Raw genomic sequence first — 18,415 nt, forward strand, 5'->3', positions numbered from 1 at the left:
GGTTGTCACAGGACAACCTGGTTTTGTGAGGGCCCATTCATCTTTCTCTCAAATCATTTCTTCCTTAGGTCTTCTGCGTTTCCACACTCCCTGGGGCATTTTGCTTCCTGGTCCCCCTGCACCCTGGTCCTTCCACACGATGCCGTATGTGGGGGAGTGTACCTACTGTGAGTTTATTTTAGGGATCCGTTTATTGATGCCTCAGAGGGCAGCCTGCTACCGTGTCGAGTGTTTGACCGTGAAAACCTTGGGCTGTGTGGCTTGAGAAACCTGGGTATGAATTCTTATGTGACTTTGGATAAGCCCTCTATCTTGAAACTGGGTCTGAAAATGACGCCTGCCTCAGAGATACTGGGGATGAAATAAGATGGCTTAAGCCAAAAGCCCTTGGCACAGTGCCTAGCATCCACACGCACCACCTGCTGCTCTTGGTTTTGTGTTTAGAATTGAGAAAAATGGCGTGAGACACTTTAGGTCCTAGTGCAGCTGGAGCCATGCCCCTGTAGGAGGACCCTTCCAGAGCTCTGGAACTGAACTTGAAGCTTAACCTGTGGTTTGATGGTGGTTGTGGAAGGGAAGACTCAGCAGAGCAGGTGTGTGCTGAGGAAATGCCTGGTTTTGCACTTTAGAGAACACAGGACATTAGGCATAGATGGGGAAGTGAGGCTGTGCTGGAATTCAGCCGGATGAAACTGGGTCAGCTGGTACCTTTTATTTTCTAAAATAGCGTTACAGTTGCAAGGGGACCTGGTGGCTCTGTATCCAGCCCAGTGATAGTTTTACTGGACCATCTGGGGGCTGGAGGCAAACACAGTGTTCTGAGATCATTCTCGGGCCCTGCAGTACACCAAGGCCACAGCTGACCACCTACACATACTCCCACAGGGCTTGTTGAGGGAGAATGTGTTGGGTTTCCTCATTCAACCCTTGGTTTCAAGTCTGAATCTGCTTGCTTCTGTAGTTTAGGCTTGAGTGCCATGAGCTCTTCCTCCCAAAGTTAATATGGTTCTGTTCTTTATTTCTGTAAGTGCTGTGTGTGTGTGTGTGTGTGTGTGTGTGTGTGTGTGTGTGTGTGTAGGTAACAGTGGTACATGCTGAGAATTAGCCAATGATAGGCAGTTTCTCTCTTGAAGTTTGGTTGAAATAGTATCTCTTCCCCATGCTGGGAAGCAACATAGAATCCTTACAGTCAAGCTCAGTAGTTAAGCTTGTAAACTTTCAGCTAGCCTAAGGCTGGATTCCCGTCCCATGATCCCGTTGAGTACCTTACTGTCTTGTCTTTTCCCATTTGCACAGGTGTGTGGGGTATGCATGAATGTAGGTACACATGTGTGCGTGAGGGTGTGCGTGTGTGTTATCATACGAGTGTTCATAAACTTGGAAGCCTAAGATTGGAGTTGGGAGTCATTCCTGATCATCTTGACCGTGTTCTCTGAGGCAGGGCCCTCTGACATGGCTGGCCTTGCTAGCCTGCCAGTGCACTTCCACACCCCCCTGGCATTTTCATGGGCTCTGGGGACCCTAACTTCGGTCCCATTTGTTGGCAAAAGATTTAGCTGCTGAGTCATCTCTACAGTCCTGTGTCAGGTCCAAAGGGAACCCCATTTCCCCAGGTCGTGGTGGTTAGACAAAAGCCAGCATTTCCCTTCTACCAAAGGAACCATTCCCTTACCATTGTCAGAGGAACAAATGTCTGTTCGAGGAGTTGGCGATTGTTAGCATAGTAAAGGTGTGCGGGCTCCCTTGAAAGCTGGGATGTGTTTCAGAGTCCCTGCTGACTCCTGGCTCTTCTCAGCTCCTCTCACTCCTCATCCCTAACGTTTTCCAGCTGTGTGCTTCCCTCCCCAGCTCCCAGCACCTCACAGCACTGCTGGTCTGGCTGTGCGCTGTCCTGGTCCTTTTCTTCATGTTTGCCCTCCACCTCCCCTCTGCTCCGGCTTCGCCCCTGGCCAGGTCCAGCCTGCTGGCCACGGTCAGGTGACTGCTTTCTCCCCTGCTCTGGACCCTTCCAGATGCCTCTGGCTGTTCTCTCCCTCATGTCTACAGCACCCTCCTCCCCTTCCCCCAACATGTCATGGAGTGTCCCTGTCTTCAGTTTATAGACACTTTTTATCCACTTTTTTTTTTCTTGCCTCAATTTAAACCCACAGTGTCGTCCTCTTTTCCCGGCCGTGAGGAGATAGCTCTTATACCTGCTTTTTGCTAGCATGTTCTGATGCTTGGCTGGCCTGATGCGTTTGTGTCAAGTCTCAGTTTGGTGGAGTCTCACACTCAGGGAGGTGACAAGTGAGGGTGATCCCTTCGCCTTGGCGTTGGCTTTTACATCTCTTGCCTCTTTCTCTCTTTGCTTCCTTGGAGGAGGCCCTGATTAGGATTAGGAACCACAATCCCTTGCTCTCTTTCCTTGTGCCTGGGCCTCCAGTTGGAGAGGGATTGCAGAGTCAGTCTTGTGTAATCTGATCCATGTGTGTCTTTGTCGCCCGGCCCCACCGTTTGCAGAGTGAGTCTCTGGCCTGCCCTTGGTACTTCACGCTGATCTGCTGCCTCTGCCGGACAGGAATGCACAACGAGTTAATGGAGTTGTTTTCATGGCCGCTGACTGCCTCACTGAACACCTGTGCGGTGAATCCTGCCAACTCCCCTGCCTGCTACCTGATTGGCCAGCCGTCCCTGCCACGTTAGTCTCTTGCGTAGATCAGAAATGTCAGCCTTGTCTTTTGAAGTCACTCAGCTGTGCTGTTTTTAATTTAAAGGCGCACTGCGTGCTCTTTCGGTTCTATCCCTGTGTTCCCACCACGCTGTCAGCTTTCCGATCGCTGGTGACCACGACCCTTGTGAACGCTGCCGAGAGACGTAGGTGCAGGTGTAAGTGTACTGCACATGGCTTCCCAGTCTTTCTTGTCTTTCCCACGGCCTCCTCTTGACCCTGTCTGACTTAATCTGCTGTTGCTGCTTCTGGTGTGACCTCTGAAGAGATGTGGCAGATGTGGGCTTTAAAGATGCACCTTGATATTTGGGGTTCGTATTATCCCACAGGCAAACGTGGTTTTACCAAGAACAAGCATGTGGACAAGGAATGAGTACAACCCAACCACAGATGCTGTCTTTGTCTGCGGCCCGGGCTGTCCCTTGCTGCTTTTCCTGGTTGAAATGCTCCCACCATGATGATGATGGACTAACCCTCTGAAACTATAAACAGGCCCCCAACTAAATGCTTCCGTTTATGAGTTACCTTGGTCATGGTGTCTCTTCACAGCAGTAGAACAGTGACTAAGACACCGCCATACTTTCTTCCACAATGGGTGTACTGGGTTACACCCCCAGTAGCAGTAAACTGGGTTCTTGCCTCAGCTCAATTGAAAAACTTCAGACAGATAGCGCTACATGTCTTCATGAAGGTGAGCTTTTACAGTGGCCTCACATGGGCTGCTCTTGGGCGAGCTCTTCTCTGGCTGAAGGAGGGAAGTGTGGGGGGTTGGCAGGCTGGTGTCCTGACTTATCTCTCTGTGCCATAGGTAAATTAGTCTGGGATGTGCTCTTTGTCTTCTCGGCATGTTTAAGGAGAGCCTAAAATTAGTGTGTCTCATCAGGATGGCCAGGAGAGACTGGATGGGAGTTGCTGGGCACGCTGCAGGAGCTTGACAGACATCCATATCTGTCTCTGCTTAGGAGGACAGCACAAGCTGTATCTGGAGAGAAGCAAACACTAGACTAGGATAGGCATTAGCTATCCACCTAGGTTTAGGTTAGCCCTGGAGAAAAGGGTAAAGTGTGCTCCGTTCTCTAGACCTCTAGAAGTCTCCACAGTCATGTGACTTCCATGAGAGGACGATCTGTGAGACACTGTACCTGGCACAGCCTGTTCTCCAGAGTGACGAAGTCAATCAGAAAAGCCAGACAGGCATCAGTTAACAGAGCAGGGAGTCAGGCATGGAGGCTTATACCTGTTTCTCTGGCACTTGGGAGACCAAGGCAGGAGGATTCAGTGATCAAAGTTGGCCTGGGTCTAAAGTTAAAAGAGGAAGAGAAAACCCAAGAAAGGAAGAGAAGAGGGCAAATGCCTTGCTCTCTCTTCGCAAGGAACTCAGCTTTTACAGCCTGCCCGCCACAGTTAGACAGGCACACACACACACACCCATCTTCTTACCTGTGTGTGCACACACACAGGCATATACACACGCACACAAACACACACACACAGAGGCATATATACATGCACACAGACACATTCGCTCAGATTTACCCTTCCCTTACTCCTACAGATCCTGCAGCTTATTAAGGCCTACGGAAGGTTCCCTTGGTTCATGGTGAGGGGAGGGTAGTGGCAGTGGGAGGGTAGGGTCTACTTACATGGGTAAAGACATAGTTTTATTTCTCCATGGTCTTTCCACACTGGTGGGGTGGGCTGTCTAGTTTTGGGATATTGTTGTTTGCAGACAAGTCCACTGAACCTTTCCTTTCACATCTGTTTTTGCCAAACATCCCAGCTGCTGCCTTGTAGAAGGCTAGGATTTTATCATCGGTGCTTTACGGATAGTGTCTGCCCTTTGAAGGGTGAAGGAAGACTTCAGTGGGCAGCAAGGTTTATCAGGGAGGGTACAGGTTTCACTATGTCTTCTCCCTCAGCTCCATCCTGTCCTTGTCCCAGATGAATAGAATTTTTTCCTCGGTGACTTACACACACAAGAGTTGCAGGCAGTAAACATCGTGACCTTTTGCCAAGTCCTTGGGCTTGCCTTTCTCATAGTGACTATAACAGGAGATGAGGGGGCATTTCAACTTCCATGACTGTTTTATTAACTGCCTGGCACTAATGAACCCACTGTCCTGAATATCATTAATTTTCTAAACAAATTGTGCTGTGAGCACAGTTAATCTTTCAAGTTGTAATCCTGGAGTTGCTTGACCTGACCTATGTATTTGTAGGAAGTGAATGAGTGCTTCTTGATAAATTATGGCCTTTTGTGAGCCTAAAGAATGGGTTTTTCCCCCCTGGGTTAATTATGTCCTGTGGAGCAGAGAATGCCATCTCTTAAGTCAGACAGGATGTTCTCCATGCCTCTCTAACAAGGATAATGGTACTAAGATTTCAGAGTAATTGCATGTGGATTTGGTTTTGGAGTTAAATGGGTTCAGTGCTGGCATGATGGCTTACGTGATTGCATTGTTCTGAGTGTCATTGTGTCACCAGCCTAGTGGGAATGCCTGAGGATGACAGGAGCTGACATAGGTCCTTAGCTGTGGGGGCAATGCTTAACAGTTGTAACCCTGCTGTAAGAATGGTGGCTTCAGGATCAACGTAAGGATGCGACTCTAGAAACTGCATCTAAGCGTGGTACTTAGGACCCAATCAAACCGTTACTGTGAGAGTTAGCCTTTTGCTGCTGGATGCCACTCTGTGGAGGGTGAGAGGGGTGTGGGGGAGCAGTACAGTCTTCCTCTGATCCCACAGGCCGAACTTGCTCCTCCTCCTTGGATCCCCAACTAATGGTACCACTTCCTCTGCAGATACTTGAGAGGATCTTTCTGTTCCCTGCCCCTCACGAGTGCTCACCAAGTTCTGTGGGCTCTGCTGCTCTTACTCAGCACCCCCGGCTTCAAGCCAGCATCTCAAAGATTAGGTCATCACACTTGTCACTAGATTCCGAAATCAGTTTTTCAAAGATCCAAGAAGGAAGAGGTGGGATGGAAAGTGTTGGAGGCTCTGCATGTAGTGAGGCAGATTTAGATGGCGAGACTCGAGTGTGACTGGTTTTGTAAACCAGGGCTGATGTTAGTGAGGGCTTTGTGCACACCGACTTACCCATCCCCAGAAACAGCACAGAGGGCGGCACTGTTGGGGTTGTCAGTGTTGGACAGTTGGCGAAATCATCTCAGGACCTTAAAGTGGCCCAGGGTCACAGGTAATGCCACTGTTCCAGTGCAGGCTGGGTGTGCTTGTGAGTGTGTCCTATGTGAATGTTGCCATTAAATAAGAGTTGGAATGGCTCTGTGTGATAGAGCCCTGTACAGCCATCCACACTTTCAAGAAGTACAGATTGAGCAGTGCCTTTGTTCAGGGAATCTCTAAGATCCTGTTCATGTCAAAGAGTATGAAGTCTGAAGTGACAAGGCCCCACGGCTCTGGTCTCTGCCTGCTTCCTAGATCCTCTCTGCTGACCCTTTCTTACCCACCGGGTTTTAGCACTAGATAAACCGTGCTTTGAAAGACCTTTGCCTCTGGACTGGTGACTCGGACTTGGGCCTGTCTGTGACTTGTCACCATTACAAGTTGGCTTAAAACAGCCATAAAGAAAGTTTCCTGTTCACCTGCTGTCTGTTGGAAGGCACTGGGGCAACAGCATGCCAAGGAAATGCAAGAAGTATTCCAGTGCTGGAGAAGAGGGAAAGGTCAAATCGATCGTTTCTGTCAAAAGAGTCTTCCTGCCTGGCTTTTCCAGGATCCATTTAATTGGCTGTCTATCTCTTTGACTCGGTCAATGCGTTTTGGGTTTTATGCATTTGTTTCCAGGCCTCTCAGCATCTACCCTACCTGAGGTGCTGATCCACATCTACTGGGCATACTTCCCCCTCTACTGGGAAAGTCTTAGACCTTAGATCAGCAGAGCAGTTCAGATCTGGGGAGATGGCTCAGGTGGTAAAGGGTTTGCTATGAGGTCATGAGTTTGAATTCTAGTACCAACATAAAAAAGAGATCTCTGTGGTAAGCTCTGGGTAAAACATGAGAGACCATGCATCAGAAAACAAGGTGGAGACTGACTGAGGAAGACACCTGAGATTCACTCCGACCTTTCCCTATACATGTATGTATACACACACACACACACACACACACACACACACACGTGTGCACCAGAAGCCTTGTGCTCCAGAAGCCAGTGGGTAGTATTAGTGGCGGCTCACATTTGGGTAATCCTGACGCAGGGGAGGGATGGGGCATGAATGGAGCCTGGCATTAGCCATCCTGTGGTCCAGGAAGCCTGTTGTTTCTTTAACCTTTCCTGTGTTGGGTCTCTTTCTGGGCACAGTGCCTTTGTGATGCAGGCTGCTTGGCACCAGAAAGGCCACGTAGACTCAGGCCTCGGTCAAGGGCAGCTCTCACCAACTGGGCATGTATGATCCTGGCCAAGCCCGTTCAAATGCCTTCTCTGTATCTAAGATGTTAGTGAACTTTGGGACGTTGACAGCTGGCCTTGGGGCGCCCTCCAGTCTGCAATAGGTGCTGACTGGAAAACCCTAGATTCTGCTCTGGCCCAGAAGTAGAAGCTGCGGTGATAATCCCAGGCCTGCTTGTGGAGTGACTGCCCCGCACCAGACCTGGGCTCACAGTGCCACCCTCTACGACATCTCCACCCACCTTCCTAGGAGAGGTGGTGGATCCCTCATTGTTAGAAGAGGAAACTGAGGCCCAGTAAGCGTGAACAAGTTGCCATTGTGTCCCGTCAGTGGCTTTTGTGAGTTAGCAGATAGCTGTGTGAGCTGCTTGAGTGTGAGTGTTCCCATGCGCTCTTGGTTGGAGTCAGTAGATACTTCCCAGGGGACGTCATACATACGAGGCCAGCCAGACCTGGCTCTGCAGAGCCATTCTTCACTCTGCAAATGTCCCTCTCTGCTCCTCCTCTCCCTTCTCCAGCAGTGCGGTGCAGTGGAGACTGGCTGCAGCCCAGTGTTCTCTCCTCACTGTCTGTCCTTCCCATTTGTCTCCTCTGTCTGTCTGTCTATGGGCTATGGAGTACTGACCTACCTACTTATCCTCTGTCTGGCTTTGTTTTTGAAGCAGACCGTCACCGTGAAGCCCAGGCTAGCCTCTAGTTCCCAGTGGTCCCACTGCTCGCCTCCTGAGAGCTGGGTTTTGCAGCAGTGAGCTTTCTTCTCTCCTTTTCTGCTCACTGCGGGCTCCTGCAATTTTGTTTTCCAGATGTGCCTGAAATGCATCTTGATTTGAGCATCTTGAGAGATTTAAAGCCCTGCATTTGGTTGTCACAGTTTCTTTCACTTTGCAGGATTTTATTTGGATACAAGTCTGTTTTGCAAGACCTGGCTTTTCTTCTTTCTCCTGTCATTAAATTTTAATGTTTCCCCATTTCTGCTCTTTTATAGAAATTTGTATTTCATTTTTTTAGGGTGTAATAACAGGCCTTTGGTGCCTTGCAGTTTAACTTCCCGTCGGATCTGCTCTCAGAACCACACATCGTTGGGGCACAGCGCGCTTTTGTTTCCTTCTGTAAGGCAAGTCTGCTGGTGTCAGTCGTGGGAGTTTGCATTCCTCTGTGGCTCACCTCTTGGGAGATCAGCTGTGAGTGCTCAGCGGACTGTCGGCCTCTGTCTTCCATTCCCTGACCCTCACAGCACCAGACTCGTGTTGGTTTCAGGACTCTTCTACCTAAGTCTTAAAAATTGCTGAGATCGGGGTTGGGGATTTGTTCAGTGGTAGAGCGCTTGCCTAGGTAGGAAGCGCAAGGCCCTGGGTTCGGTCCCCAGCTCCGAAAAAAAGAACCAAAAAAAAAAAAATTGCTGAGATCTTCTTGGACTCTGTGTGTGTGTGTGTGTGTGTGTGTGTGTGTGTGTGACAGGGGTCTGTGTGTTGACAGTGACTGTATGCACAAATCTGAGGATAATCTTGGCTCTTGGTCTTCAGGTTCCTGCTAACCTTTAGTGTGAGATGTCTGTCATTGGCTGAACCTTGCCATGTTGGTTAGGCTGGCCCACCCTCAGGCTTCCAGGGATCTGCTTATCTCAAGTTCTGGGGATCCAAGCTCCTTATGCTTTCAAAGGCTTAAGATTTCCCCAAGTAAGCCACCCGAACACCGTCGGTTTACACAGACCGTGACTAGAAACATTTATACTTTAGAATATTTATTAAGTTAAATGTAACAATAAGCAAGTCCCATAACATCTAGACATCCACTGTACAGTTTTGAATGGGTGCGTGTGCGTGTTTGCACACCTGTGTCTGTACATGGTCACACACGTGTGCGGGGTGTGTGTGTGTGTGTGTGTGCGTGTATGACATGCATGCATGTAGAGCCTTGAAGTTGATGGTGGGTATTTTCCTCCATCATGCTCCACTCTGTGTTCTTAGACAGAATCTCTCACTGAACCCGCAGCTTACCAATTCTAGCTGTCATGGCTGCCGAGTTTTATGTGGGCTTTTGGGGTGGAAATTCCTTGTCTTGAGCTTGTGTGGCAAGTGTTTTATTCACCAAGGTGTCTCTCCAGCGGGATTCCACATTCCCGGTGAAGATTACTGTTTCCAGTGCAGAATGTTTAGGAAGAAGACTGGCATTGTTTACTTGACTGGAGGCTACTGTGGTCTCAAGGCTTCAGCACCCATCTGTCCCACGATCACCTGGTGATCACTTGTGCCGTGCTTCCTCTCTGTTGCCAACCTGACACACTGTAGAGGGAGGACCTCAGTTGAGGAATTATCTCCATCACATTATCCCGTGAGCGTGTCTGTGGAGAAGTGTCTTGATCAGTGATTGATGTGGGAGGGCCCAGCCCACTGTGGGCAGCACCATCCCCAGGCAGGAGGGCCTGGGCGGTATGAGAAAGTAAGATGTGCTGTTCCTCCTCCTCTTGCTCCACCACCACCTTCTCTTCTTTACGGTAAGGGCTGAATAGCTTGTCTTTGAACAGAAGAAGCTCTTAGCATGCTATTCCAGGGTTCCAGGGGTTGGCAGGGTTTTTTTGTTTGTTTTTGTTTTTGTTTTTTTGATACCACCAGGTGTTAAGCACAGAAGGATTTGGGAATGCTCGAACAGGCTTTTAGTTCAAGGATGTTTGTGTTTTTCGTTTCGTAAAATTTTAGTAGAGCAAGGGAGCTGTGGGAGCTGCAGGTAACCTGAGAAACTTGTTTTGATGGCGTGGCTCACGGGGTCAGGATCCTTAGCAAGTTCTTCAGGTAATAATCATGTACCCTGGATTTTTCTCCCAAATCCCTGCATCTGGAGTCACAGGGAGCTGCGAACCTGATATGGGTGCTGGGAACTGAACTCAAGTCCTCTGGAGGAAGTCTTTCCGGAGGGTAAAATTGACCGCCGGTGTTTGCTCTTGCTTGACCCCATAAATCGAGACACCTCTAGGCACACTGTGAGGTGGAGGGGTGAGCTGGACACCAGCACGCATTAGCTAGTCACCGGGACGGGAGGTGTGTCGGGGGATTGCTTCGTGCCTCACTCAATCTGTTCTCAGCTACCCTGCCTCTAAAGCCCGGGCTGGCCCGCGGGTCCCTCTCTGGGTACTGCCGCTGGCATTCTTGTGTACAGATAATGATGTCAACTGAATTTGAGGCTGAGTCAACCTCCAGGGCAGCGTGTTGTACCTGTCTTTCGGCATGTGAGACATCATCAGCGATCTACTCATTGACTGGCCAATCAAACAATTCATAAATGTGCTTAGGAAATCCCGAACTGTAGGGTGCTCCCTACCTCTCTGCAGTCATGTAACGTGTGGCGTGCTCTGTGAACCTGCTCTGGCCTCAGCCAGGAGGGAGCCAGCAACTCTTGGTGTCCCCTTCCAGTGCTGCCTACACCTCAAGGGGAAAAGGACAATCTGTCAATCGTGTGAGTCTGAAAGGACAATCTGTCAATCATGTGAGTCTGAAAGGACAATCTGTCAATCGTGTGAGTCTGAAAGGACAATCTGTCAATCGTGTGAGTCTGAAAGGACAATCTGTCAATCATGTGAGTCTGAAAGGACAATCTGTCAATCATGTGAGTCTGAAAGGACAATCTGTCAATCGTGTGAGTCTGAAAGGACAATCTGTCAATCATGTGAGTCTGAAAGGACAATCTGTCAATCATGTGAGTCTCAAAGGACAATCTCAATCATGTGAGTCTCAAAGGACAATCTGTCAATCATGTGAGTCTCAAAGGACAATCTGTCAATCATGTGAGTCTGAAAGGACAATCTGTCAATCATGTGAGTCTGAAAGGACAATCTGTCAATCGTGTGAGTCTGAAAGGACAATCTGTCAATCGTGTGAGTCTGAAAGGACAATCTGTCAATCGTGTGAGTCTCAAAGGACAATCTGTCAATCATGTGAGTCTGAAAGGACAATCTGTCAATCATGTGAGTCTGAAAGGACAATCTGTCAATCATGTGAGTCTGAAAGGACAATCTGTCAATCGTGTGAGTCTGAAAGGACAATCTGTCAATCGTGTGAGTCTCAAAGGACAATCTGTCAATCGTGTGAGTCTCAAAGGACAAATCTGTCAATCATGTGAGTCTGAAAGGACAATCTGTCAATCATGTGAGTCTCAAAGGACAATCTGTCAATCGTGTGAGTCTGAAAGGACAATCTGTCAATCGTGTGAGTCTGAAAGGACAATCTGTCAATCGTGTGAGTCTGAAAGGACAATCTGTCAATCGTGTGAGTCTGAAAGGACAATCTGTCAATCATGTGAGTCTGAAAGGACAATCTGTCAATCATGTGAGTCTGAAAGGACAATCTGTCAATCATGTGAGTCTGAAAGGACAATCTGTCAATCATGTGAGTCTGAAAGGACAATCTGTCATGTGAGTCTGAAAGGACAATCTGTCAATCATGTGAGTCTGAAAGGACAATCTGTCAATCGTGTGAGTCTGAAAGGACAATCTGTCAATCATGTGAGTCTGAAAGGACAATCTGTCATGTGAGTCTGAAAGGACAATCTGTCAATCATGTGAGTCTGAAAGGACAATTTGTCAATCGTGTGAGTCTGAAAGGACAATCTGTCAATCATGTGAGTCTGAAAGGACAATCTGTCAATCGTGTGAGTCTGAAAGGACAATCTGTCATGTGAGTCTGAAAGGACAATCTGTCAATCGTGTGAGTCTGAAAGGACAATCTGTCAATCATGTGAGTCTGAAAGGACAATCTGTCATCATGTGAATCTGAAAGGACAATCTGTCATGTGAGTCTGAAAGGACAATCTCTGTCGTGTGAGTCTGTTTGATCAAAGCACAGGTGTCATGCAGTGACGTTGACCTTGGCTGTTGTGACTGCACAGCCAATAGCATCAGCCTTGTGACAGTAGTCTTGGACTAGGGGTGGGTAAGGAGATTAGGGTGTCACTTGCTGTTTCCTTCTGTGACATTATTTACAGAGAAATTAAACATTTACATTACACTTACTGGTGCTCTCCGTTCTTGGCGTGTGGCCGTGGGCTTTGGGCTGACCTAGCTCTGTGAACGAGTCTTTCTCCCTGGCACCACAGGGCTGGTTAGATGGGGAGAGGGCCGATGGCAACTGTTTCCAATGCCTGAAACTTTCCCTGTCACAGTTTTGTTTCCATTAGAGTCTCAAACGTTAGGTGTTGAGAAACTGACGGCTAGTGGTTCTCTCACAGCATGGCGGACCTCGGCTGCTGTTTTTTTTCAGGTGGTGGCCTGAGATTGAATTAAGATGATAATTAGGAAATTTTGGACCTCTTGAGTTTTAGTCTTTGTGATTGAGTTAGATTTGCAGAAATATCATGAATTGCTAATTTAAAAACCTTTCTTTTCTTTGTGAAAATAACTCAGGCTAATTATAGAAATTGGAAACGTATAAAAGAGCATAATGCTAAACGTGTTTCTATTCAGGGATAATCACCGAAAACATTTTGTTGTATTTGCATGTATCTCGTATGCATAATTAAGATAGTTGTGTACGTTCTGGTTTCCGTTTTTTGCCTTATGCCTGAGTGTTCTCTCCTGCGTTGGTTGTGGCACACTACGGGGGCTTGCATGGGCTTCTTGTAACTGCTGTAATGACTTCCCACTTGTCGGAGTGGCTCTAAGCAGCGTGCATGGCTAGAGACCGGAGTTCCAAATCGAGGTGCAAGCAGGACTGATCCCTCAGCTGCCTGTTGGTCCCTTGCTTCCATTAGCTGGGACATTCAAGGCTCATTCAGATTATTGTTTTATATATAATTATTTGCAGTATCGAAGCCCACATCTGGGTTTTCAAGCATGCTAGGCAAGCACTCTTTCTGAGCTGTGTCCCCAGACTCCTTTTTAAAAAACCTTTTCCAGTATTGAGAAACACTCTCACAAGTTACACAGACTAGGTTTACACCCACTCCCAGGCCTCTGTTGGCCTTGATTCTGTGCTGGCCTGATCTCAAGGTTGTTGATAATATCGGCAGAGTGCTGTTCACATAAGGCTCCATTCACAGCCTTCATGATGGGGCCTGCTGCCCTCTCTAGGGCTCTTGTTCAGATCTGTAAGAAGGGCTCTGAGGCTGGACTATGTGGGCTCAAATCCCAGAGCCCTCTCACCCGTGCCAGATTACCTTGAGCAAGATCCTCAGCCAGTCATTTTCTGACTGAGACATTGAAATGAGACACTTGCACGCCTGAGTTGGTATAACCTTTGATGGGGTGAGGATGTGTGTGTGAATGTGTGTGAGTGTGGATATGTGTGTGGATGTGAGTGTGGATATGTGTGTGGATGTGTGTGTGGGTGTGGATGTGTGTGTGGGTGTGGATGTGTGTGTGTATGTGTGTGTGTGTGTGTGTATGTGTGTGTGGGTGTGGGTGTGGGTGTGGGTGTGGGTGTGGATGTGTGTGAGTGTGGATGTGTGTGGATGTGAGTGTGGATATGTGTGTGTATGTGTGTGTGGGTGTGTATGTGTGTATGTGTGTGTGGATGTGGGTGTGGGTGTGGGTGTGGATGTGTGTGAGTGTGGATGTGTGTGTGGGTATGGATGTGTGTGTGGGTGTGGATGTGGATGTGAATGTGGACGTGTGTGTGTGTGAATGTGTGTGAGTGTGGATGTGTGTGTGTGGATGTGTGTGTGTGTGAATGTGTGTGAGTGTGGATGTGAGTGTGGATGTGAGTGTGGATATGTGTGTGGGTGTGGATGTGAGTGTGGATGTGTGTGTGTGTGAATGTGTGTGAGTGTGGATGTGAGTGTGGATGTGTGAGTGTGGATGTGTGTGAGTGTGGATGTGTGTGAGTGTGGATGTGTGTGAGTGTGGATGTGTGTGAGTGTGGATGTGTGTGAGTGTGGATGTGTGTGAGTGTGGATGTGTGTGTGGATGTGTGTGAGTGTGAATGTGTGTTACACTACTTTAAATGCTGGTGTAGTGCCCAGCTCAATTAAGGATTAGCTGTTATTGTAGTTGTTTTTATTAAAAATTCTGCACAACATGATTTTTTTATTTTAATAACTTAATAATTTTTATGAGTTAACCACATTTGTTTATCCAGTAATTTCCTCTTTTTGGCCAGAAGTCTTTCTGGTTTTTACCTCACGTGTAAGGCTATCCTTGACTGTCTCGTTTTGTTCTGTGTCAGTTCTGTTTTCTAATGTAGAGTTTGGGAGATGGAATTGTGGCTTCAAAGAGTGTATGTGATTTTTTTTTAGCTTTTTAATCAGTGCGGTGAGCAGCCTTCCAGAAGGCTCACACCTGCTGTGTTCCTGTCAGCAGCTGAGAGACGAGAAGGCCAGTGGTTCTATCAGCTGTGGAACACCCTCCCTTCCGAGTCTAAAATTTAGATACTCCTGTGTTCTTCCGAAGTTGTCTGCAGTTAAGGCTGGAGTGTGACTTTGCAAAGAGACCCCTGGCTTTTGTTTGTTCTGAAATGAAGTCCTGTCCTGCTATGTACCCGAGTTCCTTTACCATTCCTTTTCAAAGCCTAAAGGCTTCTCAGAGAGTTCCTGAAGCCAGTGAGGATGAGTGTTTTAGAGGGCACATGTTAACGGCAGGATGACTGCTGTCTGTAGTTTTATTCTTGTTTTCAGATTTGGACGTTTAAAGCTCTGCTTGCTTGGTAGTACAGTAAACCAGTTGATTTAGTTTTGTGGCTATAGCCATGTGAGATCCCGAGGAATGGGTGAGAGGGCAGCTGTGTAAACTGAGAACCAGCGCCTACCTCCTTTCCCTTCCTGCATTGACTGCTGGAGCCTGGGCCAGCCTCCTCCTGGCTTCTGGGTCATCGAGGAAGAGTGGGGCTCAGAGCATGATTCCAGGGCCCATGTCAGAGGCCCATTTGCTCCAGTGCTGCTCAGGCTGTGGAGATTGGGCGGGCTTATCCTCCAGTTGTAACTAACGTGAATGTACAGTGAATGAAGTAACTCGCCTGAGAGGAATCCAGTAATAAGCCGGGTAGGGGCTGAACGGAGTCTTTGCCAATGTGAGGATCTTGGGGTAGAATCATCCTGGCTTAGTCAGGAGACCCCGAATGCCAACTCACAGACTCAGGTGACTAGGAGAAAGCAGTGAGTAGACGGGGCAGGAATGCCACTGTCCATCAGCGCTGGCCGGGAGGAGGAACTTCTGTAGGGAGTGTGTGTACCCTGCCTGCTTGGTTTCAGACTTCTCGCCTCAGCACTGAGAATAAAGCTCTGCTGTTGTAAACTCTTCATTTGGTGGCAGTTTGCTTTGACGCTCATGTGCCAGTCTGTGCTCTGTACAACAAAATGACTGATCAAGTGCCAGCCTAGTGGCAAGAAAGCTTCTAACCACTCCGTGCTTACTTTGTCACACTGTCACAAGGAGTTGGTGGCAGGTGGCACTGCTTTGAGCATTATTTGTTCCACGTGTAAATCTTGTCATCCTCTTTGATTTTTGGCTGGGGAAACTGAGGCCTGGATGAAGCTGCGGTAGGGCTGGCTCTGCTGCTTGGGATAGGCAGGCAGGGATGGGCAGGGCTTACTCTTGCAGGCCAGCTGTGTCCCTGTTACCTACTCCGCCAGCATCTGCACATGAGAGCTGGATACCCGAAGTGCTGGGCTGCTGAGCTATTGCCCAGGCACCGAGGCTGGGCACATGGTAGCCAGTAAGCCAAGTTTAGTAGACAGTGGACCTGCTGAGGCCATTCAGGCCTCTTCCTTCACATTTCCAGCCCACACTTCTGACTTTGCAGTTTTGGCCATATCTTCTTTTTGGAGCTGATGTAAACTATGTGTTTTCTGGTTGGGCGTTGTCTTAGAACAGTGCAGTCACTCCAGCTCTTATGTTGCCCAGTGGAGTATGGATGCCTTAACCTGACATTTGTGACTGTCAGAAGAGTACATTGCCTTCTGTTTTCTAGTCTTGCTTCCTAATCTTGCCTTCAGTATCTTAGTCTCAGAGCCTTACTTACCAGTCAGTGCTCCACAGCACATGGGAGTTTGGGTTCTTGAAGCATGTGTGATTCCTGATTCATCAGCGCTACAATGAAAGGGGAAATATAGCCAGTGGTAGAAATTGGCCAAAAGTCTGGGATGTTCTTATGTGTGTATTTGTGTTTAAGTGTGCATGTGTTTGTACATATATGTATATGTATGTGTGCATACATGTGCATGCATATGTATATGTATATGTATATGTATATGTATATACATATGTTCATGCATATGTATGTCTGTATATATGCATGCATATGTATGTATATGTGTGTATATGTGCATGCTTATGAATTATGTGTGTATATGTATGTGCATATGTATATGTATGTGTGTGTATACATGTGCATGTATATGTATGTGCATGGTTGTGTGTATATGTTCAATAGAATGGAAAATATATGAAGTAGTGTTGTTTACCATCAGGTCAGTGAACTTACTTTAGACCACCCAGCCTGCTGAGATGCCAAAAGACTGACAGCCACATCAGTAAGCCAGGCTACTCCAGAAACGGAATTAGCCCTAGCCAACCCCCCCCCACCCCCGGTGGCAAACAAATATTTATTCCTTAAGACAGAGCATTGATAAGGCGGGAAAGTTAAGGTTTAGCTTTGAGTTGTGGGGTCTGTTTGGTCCCATTACTCAGTTACTCTTCTTGGGTGTTCCTGACCTGTGTTTCCAGTGAAACCCTTCCGTTGGTGTTTTACAGGCCCCGCCCTTATTAAGACTGTCTTCCCTGATACTAATCTTGCACGTCTCTGGGGTTTTAGGAACCATTTTTTGACTGTGCACTCTGGGGCTTTTTCCTTGAATACTCTTGAGACAGTGGTGTGAGACTCAAGCCATTCCCCCCTTTTATTTTCCCCATGTCTTTATTTCATCACTCTCTCCGCTTCCACTTCCTTTCCAGACCTGGCCCTGGGTCTCTTATTTTACAACAGTGACTGTTGGTTGCAGCTTGAACTGTGTCTGGCTGGGGTCGGGCAGCTGCCTGGTCGCCCTTCCCCTGTTGCTTAGGGGAGGATGCATGTGTCTACCTTCCCAGCATGGATGGGGGTCAGGATGGGTAGCTCATCTCTAGACATCTCTTACACTCTCACTTCTAATTCCCCAACAGGAAGAACTCAGGTCACCCTGACTGGAAATCAGTTGACCCACGTCAGTGAAGCAGTGGTTCCTGAATTTGAAGAAAAGGTAAAAACTCTACTCATTCTTAGGGGTTGACAAACATGCCCCCTCTCTGCTGGGCCTCTTCTTGCTCATCAAAGACCTTTCCTAAATGTCTGCCCAGGGGCTAGTTTTGAATTAAAGTTGCACAGGAGTGGGTCAGGAGTGAGGCTTTAAACTCAATGGTTGTGCCTGGCATGCCTGTCCCTGTGAGCCTCTAGGCAACCCAGTCAACAGCTGCATCTAACTGACTTCCTAACAAAACATTTTACGTTGCACTAGCCAGACATTTCCTTTTCTCAAACCGTTTATGCCCCTGCTAGTTATTCCAAAGAAGCTTCTGATGCACCGTCATCTTCATGGTTGTTGTACCTTGGTAGACAAGTCCTCGCCCTTCCTTGGTGAGCACAGCCACAGCAGTCTCTCGGGTCTAGAGTGTCTACCGCTTGCTTGCAGGTAACTGTACACACAGCATTCTGTTTTCTTCTAGCAGTCCTGGGAGACAGTCAGGCAGTGGTAGCCTCTCATTGTGAGTGAGCAAACAAGTTCAGAAGCTCAAAGCTTGCTCTGAGCCATGAGCCAGTGTAGAGATAGTCTGTTTTCTCAGTTCCTTGTAGGCTACCCTTGTCAAGAAACCTGAAGTCCTTCCCACTCTTTCCAACCTCTGGTTCCTTTCAGGGGGTTTTGCCCTTCGGGATACCCTGCTGTTTCTCTACCATCAGCGTGGCACCGCTTCTACAACCAGAACCCTCCCCCTGATCCCTTCTTCCAGCCAGGGTTGAAAATGACCTCTTGGCCTGGGGGCTTACTTACAGGCTGGAAGTAAAGCTGTCTCATGTGAGCGCTGCATGGACACACTTCATAAGTCAGCGTCTGATCAGCTTGATCCTGTCACATCTGACAATGGTCTCTTCTTCCTTTCTAAAATCATTGCAAATGATGCTGTCAATCAAGGTGGCCCTGCACACTGAGCTGCCATGTGGCATTGTTCGGTTAAATGGAATTTCTAAAAAAAGAAAACCAACTTTTAATTACAAAGCAGATTGTCAACTGACATTTGATTTGTCCTTTGATGGGGAAGTCGGAAAACAGACGCCACATCGTGAGGCCAGGTTGTGGTCCAGAAGGAGGCAGATTAGCTTGAGAGCAGGATGCAGTTTCAATGAACC

The 18,415-nt window shown here is 47.9% G+C and overlaps 1 protein-coding gene across 5 annotated transcripts in view; it reads left to right on the top strand.

Annotated features, from left to right (window-relative positions):
- The window catches only part of Smco4 (single-pass membrane protein with coiled-coil domains 4), a 52,284-nt gene that overhangs the window by 15,645 nt on the left and 18,224 nt on the right, over positions 1-18,415 (top strand). For 3 of the 5 annotated variants that reach the window (XM_017595724.3, XM_039081705.2, XM_039081708.2), the window contains exon 2: positions 17,197-17,273. Coding sequence is in view for 1 of the 5 variants with exons in the window: in NM_001134584.1 (NP_001128056.1) it covers positions 17,103-17,273 (171 nt within the window). In the remaining 4 variants the exon portion in view is untranslated. Of the gene's footprint in view, positions 1-8,123; positions 8,234-17,060; positions 17,274-18,415 lie in introns of those variants that run through there. The other 2 variants (XM_063265724.1, NM_001134584.1) reach the window with 2 other exon arrangements.

Source organism: Rattus norvegicus, chromosome 8 (genome assembly GCF_036323735.1).
Source record: "Rattus norvegicus strain BN/NHsdMcwi chromosome 8, GRCr8, whole genome shotgun sequence".
Taxonomy (NCBI): Eukaryota; Metazoa; Chordata; class Mammalia; order Rodentia; family Muridae; genus Rattus; species Rattus norvegicus.